Below are 12,981 nucleotides of genomic sequence, written 5' to 3' on the forward strand. Positions count from 1 at the left end.
TAGGAGGTGTTGTGGATAATGAGGTGGATTTTGAAAGCTTGCAGGGAGATTTATGCCGGTTAGAAGAATGGGCTGAACGTTGGCAGATGGAGTTTAATGCTGAGAAGTGTGAGGTTCTACATTTTGGCAGGAATAATCCAAATAGAACATACAGAGTAAATGGTAGGGCATTGAGGAATGCAGAGGAACAGAGAGATCTAGGAATAACTGTGCATAGTTCCCTGAAAGTGGAGTCTCATGTAGATAGGGTGGTGAAGAGGGCTTTTGGAACGCTGGCCTTTATAAATCAAAGCATTGAGTACAGAAGTTGGGATGTAATGCTAAAGTTGTACAAGGCATTGGTAAGGCCAAATTTGGAATATTGTGTGCAGTTCTGGTCACCGAATTATAAGAAAGATATCAATAAATTAGAGAGAGTGCAGAGATGATTTACTAGGATGTTACCTGGGTTTCAGCAATTAAGTTACAGAGAAAGGTTGAACAAGTTAGGTCTCTATTCATTGGAGCGTAGAAGGTTGAGGGGCGATTTGATCGAGGTATTTAAAATGTTGAGAGGGATAGATAGAGTTGACGTGAACAGGCTGTTTCCATTGAGAGTAGGGGAGATTCAAACTAAAGGACATGATTTGAGAGTTAGGGGGCAGAAGTTTAAGGGAAACACGAGGGGGTATTTCTTTACTCAAAGAGTGATAGCTGTGTGGAATGAGCTTCCTGTAGAAGTAGTAGAGGCCAGTTCAGTTGTGTCATTTAAGGTAAAATTGGATAGGTATATGGACAGGAAAGGAGTGGAGGGTTATGGGCTGAGTGCGGGTAGGTGCGACTAGGTGAGATTAAGGGTTCGGCATGGACTAGGAGGGCCAAGATGGCCTGTTTCCGTGTTGTGATTGTTATATGGTTAACGCATCAGGGTGATTGATAAGTTTGTGGCCTAAGGTAGAAGGAGACGAGTTATTAACTTCAAACTTTCTGCATAATCATACAGAGTTGAACTGCATGTGCATGAAACGAGAGCTGTACAACACATTTCCTTCTACCTTGGGCCACGAACTTATCAATCACCCTTGCTGTGGACACTTTCTGGAGGTCCAAGATCCGTATGCTCCACAACCGCTGGACTAAGTGTGTAAATGTAGGAGGGGGCTGTGTTGAAAAATAAATGTGCTAGGTTTTCTAAAATTGACTGCTTCTACCTTAGGCCACAAACTTATCAATCACCCCTCGTAATTAACAGTCAATAGCTGATCCATATCTAGGAAGAAAGGTTCTAGATGTTCATGGGTTATAATATTCCTATAGTACAGAAGGCATCCACCCATAGGGCTTCCTTTTTTTTTGTCCAATTTTATCTGTTTCCTTCCACACAGTAACCACACCGTTTGTTCTTCAGTTATTCTAATTCCCTCTTGTAATATTAATAACCTTTATAAATAAAAAAATCAAATGGCTTTCTTTGTGTTTTGTTGTTTTTAAATGCTGGTGATCAGAATGTGATGGTCATTTTCATTTTGTTACTATAGACAATAAAATCTAAAACAGCATATTCTTTTAAAAGCTAAACACGAGTAGAAAATGTATTTTGACAAGATTATTGAGAAGGCAACAAAGACAACAAGTAAGGAGATAGTCCACTCACACAAGCAATACTGAAAGGCCCAATACAGAATGGATCTTCTCCTTTACTGGCCCAATATCGCTCACATTTTTTCTGAAAGGTAACAAGAGACACAAATCTCAGAATTGTGCACCAGAGTAGTTCATTTGTTCCCATCATGATGTTGTTGACTCTGATAAAGCTAGCCAATTAAATTCACTTCTTGGAATTTCTCCAAAACACGAAATTTTACTTACAAGTTATTATCCAACCCTCTTGGAAAGTTACCATTGAATCTGCTTCCACCATTCCTTTGGGCTGTATATTCCAAATAATAACAATCTTCTTCTTATCTCTACCATCCCTTTATCTTATTCTTAATTTCTGTTCTCTGGTCACTGACTTCCCAACTAATGGAAACTGATTTTGCCATCTTTTCTATCCATACCTTCATAATTTTGAAGATTTTTATTAAATTTACCTTTGGGAAGATTCAATAGATTTTCCAGTATCTTCTGATGACTGATCCCTCAACCTCTTACTCAGTGCTAAGACTCTGCAATTCTTTTGAAGACCTTGATGCTCTTCCTAAAGTATGCAGCAAGTCATAAAAGGTATAGTTTAACTTCACAGAGTCAGGGATTTGAATAATACGGAAGTGAGCCTTCAACTTAACATACCACCTTCCTCATCTACATTAACCCCATTTACCTGCATTTGGTCTACAAACCCCATTTCCAGAAAAGTTGTGATATTTTCCAAAATGCAATAAAAACAAAAATCTGTGATATGTTAATTCACGTGAACCCTTATTTAACTGACAAAAGCACAAAGAAAAGATTTTCAATAGTTTTACTGACCAACTTAATTGTATTTTGTAAATATACACAAATTTAGAATTTGATGGCTGCAACACACTCAACAGAAGTTGGGACAAAGTTAAAATAAGATTGGAAAGTGCACCGAATATTCAAGTAACACCAGTTTGGAAGACTCCACATTAAGCAGGCTAATTGGTAGCAGGTGATGTATCATGACTGGGTATAAAAGTAGCATCCATCAAAGGCTCAGTCTTTGCAAGGAAGGATGGGTCGTGGCTCACCCCTTTGTGCCAAAATTTGTGAGAGAATTGTTAGTTCAAAAGGAACATTTCCCAACGCAAGATTGCAGAGAATTTAGGTCTTTCAACATCTACAGTACATAATATTGTGAAAAGATTCAGAGAATTCAAAGACATCTCAGTGTGTAAAGGGCAAGGTCAGAAACCACTGTTGACTGTGCGTGATCTTCAAGCCCTCAGGCAGCACTGCCTAAGAAACCGTCATGCTACTTTCACAATTATAGACACCTGGGCTCAGGAGTACTTCGGAAAACCATTGTCACTTAACACAGTCCGTCGCTGCATCCAGAAATGCAACTTGAAACTGTATTACGCAAGGAGGAACCCATACATCAACTCTATGCAGAAACGCCAGCGAGTTCTCTGGGCCCGAGCTCATCTCAGATGGACCGAAAGACTGTGGAACCGTGTGCTGTGGTCAGATGAGTCCACACTTCAGCTAGTTTTTGGAAAAAACGGGCGTCGAGTTCTCCATGCCAAAGATGAAAAAGACCATCCTGATTGTTATCAGCAAAAGGTGCAAAAGCCAGCATCTGTGATGGTATGGGGGTGCATCAGTGCCCACGGCATGGGTGAGTTGCATGTATGTGACGGTACCATTGACTCGGAGGCATTTATTAGGATTTTAGAGAGACATATGTTGCCATCAAGGTGACATCTCTTCCCGGGACGTCCATGCTTATTTCAGCAGGACAATGCCAGACCACATTCTGCACGGGCTACAACAGCGTGGCTTCATAGTCACAGAATGCGTGTGCTTGCCTGGCCTGCTGCCAATGCAGATCTATCTCGTATTGAAAATGTATGGCGCATCATGAAGAGTAGAATCAGACAACAGAGACCACGGACTGTTGAGCAGCTGTAGTCTTATATCAAGCAAGAATGGACAAAATTTCCAATTGCAAATCTACTACAATTAGTATCCTCAGTTTCAAAACAATTAAAAAGTGTTATTAAAAGGAAAGGTGATGTAACACAATAGTAAACATGCCTCTGTCCCAACTTTTGTTGAGTGTGTTGCAGCCATCAAATTCTAAATTTGTGTATATTTACAAAATTCAATTAAGTTGCTCAGTAAAACTATTGAAAATCTTTTCTTTGTACTTTTGTCAGTTAAATAACGGTTCACGTGAATTAACATATCACAGATTTTTGTTTTTATTGCATGTTGGAAAATATCCCAACTTTTCTGGAAATAGGGTTTGTATTTTCTTCTATGCCTTGCCTATTAAATGTCTAAGTCCCTGTTAACACATCTGGTTCCACCACCTTCTCTGACAGCTTCTTTTAGATATCTTTTCCTCTGTAAAAATGCAAGATCTTGACCGGCAGTGTCAACCATCCCTTGGCCTCCATTGATGTTGATTGGCCCACTGATTTCATCCAGCAGTTTAACAGCTGCAGCAGCATCTTGATGCAACTTATCTGTACTCTCTCCAGCACAATCACACAGTGTGGTGATCAGAATTACACAATACTTCTAGTGTGTTCCAACCAGTGTTTCATAAGGTTACAAAATAACCTGCCAGTTTCTAGATTCTGTTTCTATTTCCTTGGGTGAAAAGAATCTGCTCTTCTGATCTTTCGCGTGATGGAAAAAAATTGTTTTGGGCAAAGTTTATATATACTTACCCGTCCCATCTCAAACTCACGACAGGCCATGACAACTACCTGGCAGAACGAAGGAACACAAACATGTTAAGGAGATGGATTCTAAGGCTGAGTTTCAACCATTCATGCAGCAACTTATAAGTATATGAAGAAAGAATTTCTGTTTATTGTGAGACTTCAAGGAGAATCTGTAGCTAGTGGCATTCTTATACAGCTCCCATTCTTGTTCTTCTTTATGGTAGAGATTATGGCTTGGGAAGTTTTGTCAAAGGCCCAGGCAACTCTGCATGTAACTTGTAATTATATGAAGAAATAATTTCACTAAAGCACCCAAAGGAGTTTCATAAAATGTATCTTTCATAAAGTGTCACCCCAGTTTCAATGTGATGGTGCTGACAAATGGGGGAAACATTTTGAGAAGCAATACATTTGAGAAGACTTCTTCTCCTGGGTACACATGTAATAAGAGATGAGGTTTTGGAAAAGTGCTGTTACTAAACCTCCCTATTCAGAGAAAATCACAGAACTGATTCTAGAAACACACACCAGATAAAGCAGCAGCCATGAAAAGAGGAAAAGAATTAACGTTTTAGGACAAAGACCTTTTATCATAAGAGTGTCTCTGGATTAAAAACCCAAGGTTTGATTGATCTAAGCATCAGGCCAATTTGAAAGGTTCAGGTGCGGTCTAAAATGTGGAGGTGGGCTATAGGCCCAGAGCTTATCAAAGTGACAGGGCCCATGTCCTAGATTGAAGAACGACCTGAAGTTTGGTTGAATTAAACACCAGGCCAGGTGGATTGAAAAGGCAAAGTGTCAGGACCAGAAGTGCGGGTTGGGCCAGTTCTGCTTGCTGTTCCATGACGCTTAATCAGCTCTGCACTGAACTGAGCGTGAGGCTGTGGCCTGCTCTGGCTGTTCTGTGCTTCATGTCTGTGGACTCACTTTCAGTCTGAATGCTATTTGCTTACTTTTATTGTTTGAATGATTTGTTTTTTTCCTTTCTGCACATTGGGTGGGCGTTTGATGGTCTTCTTTTTTCTTTAATGGGTTATTTTGGGTTTCTTTGCTTTGTAGCTGCCTGTAAGGAGACAAATCTCAGGGCTGTATAATATATACATACTTTGATAATAAATGTGCTTTGAACTTTGATATGCTGGCTCTCTTTCCACAAATGTGACCTTTCCTGCTAAGAGCATTGAGCTTTGGTAGATGAGTGGTTGAAAACCCAGTATCCCTGTATTATTAGAGCAGAGTGAAGAGAGAGAGTATATGCATATCAAATCAGAGGAGCCATTGTTGTGAGAAAGATAAAAGGTTTGAAGAAAATTGATTGCGAAAGGTGGAATTAATTTGAATGGATTTTGGGGTTATTGAAATCGACAGTCAGAGAGTTGAAATCTGATGAAGATTACTGAGAATGGGCGTCATGTATGGAATTCAGTGATGGGCACAAGTCCTTTGTGGATTGTTGTCTGTTTATGATTAGATTATGATGTCCAAAGTCCAATTCAATTCACAGTTCTGAGATAACAGACAGTTTCTGCAGGCAGCATAATCATATTAATTTTCAGGGCTGACTGATAATTATCAAATAGCATTCATACTGCACAAGTCCCAGGCAATGATCCACTAAAAGAGAAAGCTTAACCAAATCTTCTCTGATCAAATCCCCCTCCATCAATCTCTTGGTGGAAAACAAGTTAGCACTGGCCAGAAACTTAATTGGGCAGGTCACATAAATACGATGGGAGCAACTGGGTACTCCACAGTGATATACCTCAGCCCTTTACTCCCAATTTTATTTATTTAGTCTTATTTAGAAACCGGCCCTTCTGGCCCAATGAATCTGCACCACCCCATTACACCCATGTGACCGATTAACCTACTAATGCACAAGTGTTTTGAATGTGGGAGGAAATAGATGCACATACAAGGAAATCCATGCAATCACAAGGAGAACATACAAACTCTCTATAGACAGCAGTGGGAATCGACCCCTGATTGCATTAATCACTACTTACCATGCTGTCCACGTGCTTATATTATCTAAAATATAGATTTGGAGCATGATGAAACACCGTCCACTTGTCTGATTCTTCAGACTTTAGTAATACTCAGTAAGATCCCAGCCAGGATAAACCAATCCTCTTGTTGGCACCTATCTTTGCCCTAAAAATTCACTCCCTCTGGCAAGGGCATACCCTGGCTCCAGTCTGTATAACCCACTGCGATTAGTTGCCTGGGCCTCTCTGTCAGCACCTTCCAAGCCCATGATTTCTACCATCAAGAGGAACAAGAATGGCAGATGGATAGGAATGCCACCAGATACAGATTCTCCTGGAAGATCCCTGCTGCACCTGATGACCCTGTGATCTCTGTCTCTGAGGCCGATGTTAGACTGTCTTTAAAGAGGCAGAAACTCCTGATGGAGTACCTGGTAAGGCTCTTAAAAACCTGTGCCAACCAACTAGCGGGATTATTCAAGGACATTTTCAACCTCTCACTGCAACAGGCAGAAGTTCCCACTTGCTTCAAAAAGGCAACAATTATACCAGTACCTATGGAGAATAATGTGAGCTGCCTTAAGGATTATGCCCAGTAGCACACACATCGACAGTGATGAAATGCTTTGAGAGGTTGGTCATGACTAGACTGAACTCCTGCCTCGGCAAGAACCTGGACCCATTGCAATTTGCCTATCGCCACAATAGGTCAACGGCAGACACAATCTCAATGGCTCTTCACACGGCTTTAGACCACCTGGACAACACAAACACCCATGTCAAGATGCTGTTCATCGACCATAGCTCAGCATTCAATACCATTATTCCCACAATCCTGATTGAGAAGTTACAGAACCTGGGCCTTTGTACCGCCCTCTGCAATTGGATCCTCAACTTCCTAACTGGAAGACCACTACCTCTGCGGATTGGTGATAGCATCTTCTCGTTGACAATCAACTCTGGTGCACCTCAGGGGTGTGTGCTTAGCCCACTGCTCTACGCTCTCTATACCCATGACTGCATGGCTAGGAACAGCTCAAATACCATCTATAAACTTGCTGTTGATACAACCATTGTTGGTAGAATCTCAGATGGTGTACAGGAGTGAGATATGACAATAAGTGGAGTGATGTCGCAAAAACAACCTTGCACTCACATCAGTAAGACAAAAGAGCTGATTGTGGACTTCAGGTCTAAAAGCTTCTTTGTATGTATCAAATCATACAATGCTTCAAGGTACAAAAAAGTTAAACAAGGTGGAGAGCATTTTACTGGCTGCATCGCTGTCTGGTATGGAGGGGCTTCTGCAGAGGACCGAAAGAAGCTGCAGAGGGTTGTAAATTTAGTTGGGTCCATCTTGGGTACCAGCCTACAAAGTACCCAGGACATCTTCAAGGAGCAGTGTCTCAGAAAGGCAATGTCCATTATTAAGGACTGCCAGCACCCAGGGCATGTTATTTCTCACTGTTAGTATCAGGTAGGAGGTACAGAAGCCTGAAGGCACACACTCAGTGATTCAGGAAACGCTTCTTCCCTTTTGCCATCTGATATTTGAATAGACATTGAACCCTTGAACACTACCTCGCTTTTTAAATATTTATTATTTGTTTTCTCATGATTTTTAATCTATTCAATATATGTATATTGTAATTGACTGACTTATTTATTATTTTTTAGAACCGTGGAACACTACAGCACAGAAAACAGGCCCTTTGGCCCTTCTAGTCAGTGCTTAAACTTTATTCTGCTAGTCCCATTGACCTGCACCTCCAGACCTCTCCCATCCATGTATCTATCCAGTTCATTATTAAAACTTAAGAGTGAGCCCACATTTACCACGTCAGATGGCAGCTCGTTCCACACTCCCACCACTCTGAGTGAAGAAGCTCCCCTAAACCTTTCCCCTTTCACACTAAAGCCATATCCTCTTGTATTTATCTCTCCTAATCTAAGTGGAAAGAGCCTACTCGCATTTACTCTGTCTATACCCCTCAATTTTGTAAACCTCTATCAAATATCCCCTCATTCTGCTATGCTTCAAGGAATAAAGTCCTAACCTGTTCACTCTTTCCCTGTAACTCAACTCCTGAAGACCCGGCAACGTCTTAGTGAATCCTCTCTGCACTCTTTCAATCTTACTGATATCCTTCCTATAGTTATGTACTGCATTAAACTGCTAAGTTAACAAATTTCATGACACATGCTGGTGATAATAAACCTGATTCTGATTCTGTAGTCTCACCATTATAACTTGGAAATGTGCCATTGCTCCTTCATTAACATTGGGTCAGGCGAGACTTGAACATCTTGATATCATTATGCAGTTCTTTTGATTACTATGATGGTGTCATAATCACAATACAATCATGAGTTGGTAAACAATTAAATACTAAGATATATTTAGTTCTTTAATCAGATATCAACTAAAATTTGGAAGTTGCATGCATTTAAGATCCAGTGAGTTTTAGCCGCTACCTGATAATTGTAAGATAAACAGACATTTATGAGTAAAGATCATTTGATGGGCTCAGGCTCCAAACTTACTGTTTTTTTTTGTCCTTTAAACAAATGTGACTATTTATAAACCACGTATGACATCATCTTAAAGGCAATGCTGCTCATGTAAATAAACAGCAAATTGTGCTAGAAACTCTGCCAGATAAGACTGACCTTTAATTGCTTGCTGAATTTCATGCAACAGCACATTTCTCGCATTTTTTTTTTTTGGAACTGATGTTGCCATTTCATCAGCACAATGACCTCCAGATTTACATTCAGGATAATTTCTTAGCCATCTTGATAAGGATACCACCAGATAAAACAAGTATTCCAAGAGTTTCAGAAGCATGGGACAGAAGTAAGATGAAGCAGGGTAACTCTTAATTTACCGTTCCAATTCATAACCCTCGTTCACAATATAGGGTATATGAACAGGATTTGGAAGGGCATTCCAGCTTACACCAGCTTTTGTATCTGTAATCCTATCAGTCCCATTCCTCACCCTCTTGATCCGTAGCCCTGTGACTATTTTGCTTTCAAATATTTATCCAATTCCTTTTGAAAAGTCATAATTGAATCTACTTTCAGAGAGTATATTCCAGAAGTCAACTACCCATGCTTTTGGGAGTTCTTTTACCAATCACCTTAAATCTATGTCCAGTAGTGTTTGATCCTTCTGTGAATGCGAACACGGTAGCATAGTGGTCAGCACAACAATTTACTGTACCAGCGACCTGGGTTCAATTCCCGCTGCTGTCTATAAAGAGATTGTACGTTCTCCTCGTCTCTGCATGGGCTTCCTCCCACTGTCCAAAGACGTATTAGTTGATAGATTAATTGGTCGTTGTAAATTGTCACATGATTAGATTAGGGTTACACCGGGGGTAGCTGGACAGCAAGGCTCAAAGGGTGGGCAGGGCCTACTCTGCACTGTACCGCAATAAATAATTAGCTGTTAATGTTTGTATATTTGGCCAAGACCCTTCATGATTTTGCAGCCTTTTATATCTCATAGTTCTCTCTGTTTGAAGGAAAATAACCCATTCTTCACTTGTCTCTCCTTGCCACTGAACTCTCCTACATCCTTGTGAATGTGCTGTCTAGAAGCAGACATGATACACGTATGGAGGTGAACAAGTGATTTATATTGATCCAACTTAACTTATTAACTTTTGCAGTCCATGATTCAGGGTTAAACTACAAGACCATAAGACATAGGAGCAGAATTAGGCCATGATCCTTTTACTCCCCTTCTCCTCAGCCCCACTCCTGGCCTTCTCCCTGTGACCTTTGATGTTATGTCCAGTCAAGAACCTCTCAAGCTCTGCCTTAAATACACCCGACGACTTGGCTTCCACAGCTGCCTGTGGTAATAAATTCCACAAATTCACCACCCTCTGGCGAAAAAAATGTGTCCAGGATCTCTGTTTTAAATAGACGCCCCTCTATCCTGAGGCTATGCCCTCCCCCACCATGGGAAACATCCTTTCCACATCTGCCAGCTTCAACTTTTTTCTCTCTCTCCTTGTCATTGAGCTATTTTGGGAACAACAAAAGTTTGAAAACCATCATGTGGACAGCAGATAAAAATCTGATATTGTCCACTTCACATAGAGTCCCGAGTTCATTGTCAGTCCAGGAATCTTAAAAAAGGTCTACTGAACTTTCAAAAGTTGTCCTGCAGAAGTGCAGTGACGTGAGGCAATGAAGCTAATGTTAGAATCACACTGAAAAGAAATTTGTCATTCAGTCTATCACATCAGTTCATTGAAAGTGCCATGAGATTAATTCTGTTCTTGTTCTTTTTCCTCATATTCCCACAGAATACTTCATCTGAGTTGCTGGTGCACCAGTACTCCAGGGAATGAGAGTTTAAAATTACATTGCGGCAATTCGGGAATGTGAATTCTTTAAAAAAAAATCTGGGAGCTGAAAATCTGCCAATTTTCAATGACCATAACATTGTTGAACTGTTATGAAACCAAAGACAGCTTTTAATATCCTTTAGGGAAGGAAATCAGCCATTTTGACCCAACCTGGCCTCTATCTGGTTCTCATCCCAAGCTCATTACCATCCATTAACATGGCTCTTCCAACCAGTCAGTGGTATCGTATTGAATTAAAAGTAAGGGACTTACTGGAAAAAAAAACAGTAAAAAAATAAAAATAAATAATATATAAAACAATTATGGATCACATTCAAAATTCGGTACACTACTTATGGCAGTACTTATGAAAAGACAATGATCTGAAATAGTAATACTGTAGCTCCCTCCACATGCTGCCTGACCTGCTGACCATTTTCAGCATTTGGGTTTTATTGCGGATTTCCTGCATCTGCAATATTTTGCTTCCATTGAGAATTATTCAGCAAGGATATTTTACTTGACTGAAATAGTCCCAAGTGGTGCACACGTTAAAACTTGGTATAAAGAAATATACATATTAAAAAACTTACTACAACATTGTACTCCCATAGCATTCTCCAGAAGTCTATCACTGTGTGCGGCAAAGGGCCCTGCGTTGCAATGTAGGCTTGTGGTCCATATACACCCTTGGAAAGAAAGCCATTTATAAGTGTCAGCTTTGGTAAATTGACTATTGCAAAATATGAATATCAAATCACATAATTTTTTTAAATGAAAAGAAATGTTTTGTAAGAGTTGAATTTTGAGAAAGATCAACTCTTAACAAGTGTTATGTTTTGCAAGTGCATGCTGGCTCGGTTTAATGGTTAACAGTCTTATTTCTGAATCAAGTGATTGTAAATTTTAGTTTCTATTTTCAATTGTGTTCAATGATAATGAACTTTCTCAGTGAAACATTGAGCAAGTTCTTTGTCATTAGATGCAATTGCACTTTCTTTGATATTTTAAAACAGGGGCTCATTCAATGCTATACATTTTCAAATATTGTCCACTGCCAGTGACTATTCTGTCAACATTTTTGTCCAGTTTCCCCTCATTAACTTTATCCTTGTTCTCTCTCAGTTGATATTTTCCCAGTCTAATAGTTTGGTTAAGATACTATTCAATTCCATCATTATTTTAAAGGATATTTGCATTCAGATCACTATTTCCTCAATATTTTGCCCTGCTCCCTTCACACAACTTTTAAAACTAATTTCCTATGACCAGGTTTAACAATGCTATTGTAATAGAAAGTTCCTTACATTTGAATACAATTGGAAAAAAGTCAGTCTGTTCCCTCTTTATCACATCTCTTTGCCAGTTTATTTTGTTTAGTTGAGATAGTCCATAATTATAATGTGATTTTTACCAGTTTTATTTTTGCCTTGCATTTAAACGTTATCTCTTCCTACTAATTTGGCAATGTTATTTCATTTATATCACTTTTTATCCTTCATCTCAACTTATGTAGGTTCTCCCTCCAGCATTCTGTCCATTCTTTCTTCCACCCCATATTCTTCTACTACTATTTCTAGATACATTGTTTGCAATAGTTATCTGCTCTGCTTCTTCACTTCCGATTATTTCTTTTCTAAGGTATGTTGCTTCGCTGATTGTACTGTATAAAGAAGAGGCCTTTCAGCCCATCATAACAATGGAGCCATTCAAGTTACTTCATATGGTTGAAAGTGAAATAATTTTTGGGCTATGGGGGGGCTCTTGTTTCCCCCCCCCCCCCACCCCATGGCCCAATAATTATTTCTCTTTCAACTATTTATCCAATTCTTAAGATGGATGAAAGAAAAAGGAATAGGCAGTCCGAATCGATCCTCCCCCCCCCCACCCGGAAGGTAGAAACGTCATTTACTAGAGGGTGTGTATTTAAGTTGAGAGAGAAAAAGTTTAAAGGAGATACGTAGAGCAAGTTTTTTTAAAAAAAAACACAGACAGTGGGAGGTGTCTGGAAGGACTGCCGGGGGTGATGGTGGAAGCAGATATGATAGTGGCACTTAAGGGGCTTTTAGATATGCAGGACCTGGGGGGATATGAATCATGGGCAAACAGAAGAGATTTAGTTTAATTTGTTTGGTACTGACACAATGGGCAGAAGGACCACATACTGTATTATTCCAGGTCTTTTTTTTATAAAAAGGAGTCAATCTGCTTCCATCACTATTTCAAGTGAAGTATTCTAGATCACAACATAATGTCTAAAATATACATCTTCAAATAGATAGTACAGAG

General features: G+C 39.7%; 1 protein-coding gene across 2 annotated transcripts in view; it reads right to left on the reverse strand.

Moving 5' to 3' along the window:
• The window catches only part of LOC132381106 (tyrosine-protein phosphatase non-receptor type 22-like), a 116,008-nt gene that overhangs the window by 81,632 nt on the left and 21,395 nt on the right, over positions 1-12,981 (reverse strand). For both annotated transcript variants that reach the window (XM_059950334.1, XM_059950333.1), the window contains exons 4-6: positions 11,286-11,381; positions 4,344-4,382; positions 1,634-1,705 (exon numbers count right to left, since the gene is read on the reverse strand). In XM_059950334.1, the coding sequence (XP_059806317.1) occupies positions 1,634-1,705; positions 4,344-4,382; positions 11,286-11,381 (207 nt within the window). The remainder of the gene's footprint in view (positions 1-1,633; positions 1,706-4,343; positions 4,383-11,285; positions 11,382-12,981) is intronic.

Source organism: Hypanus sabinus, chromosome 25, assembly GCF_030144855.1.
Source record: "Hypanus sabinus isolate sHypSab1 chromosome 25, sHypSab1.hap1, whole genome shotgun sequence".
Classification (NCBI taxonomy): domain Eukaryota; kingdom Metazoa; phylum Chordata; class Chondrichthyes; order Myliobatiformes; family Dasyatidae; genus Hypanus; species Hypanus sabinus.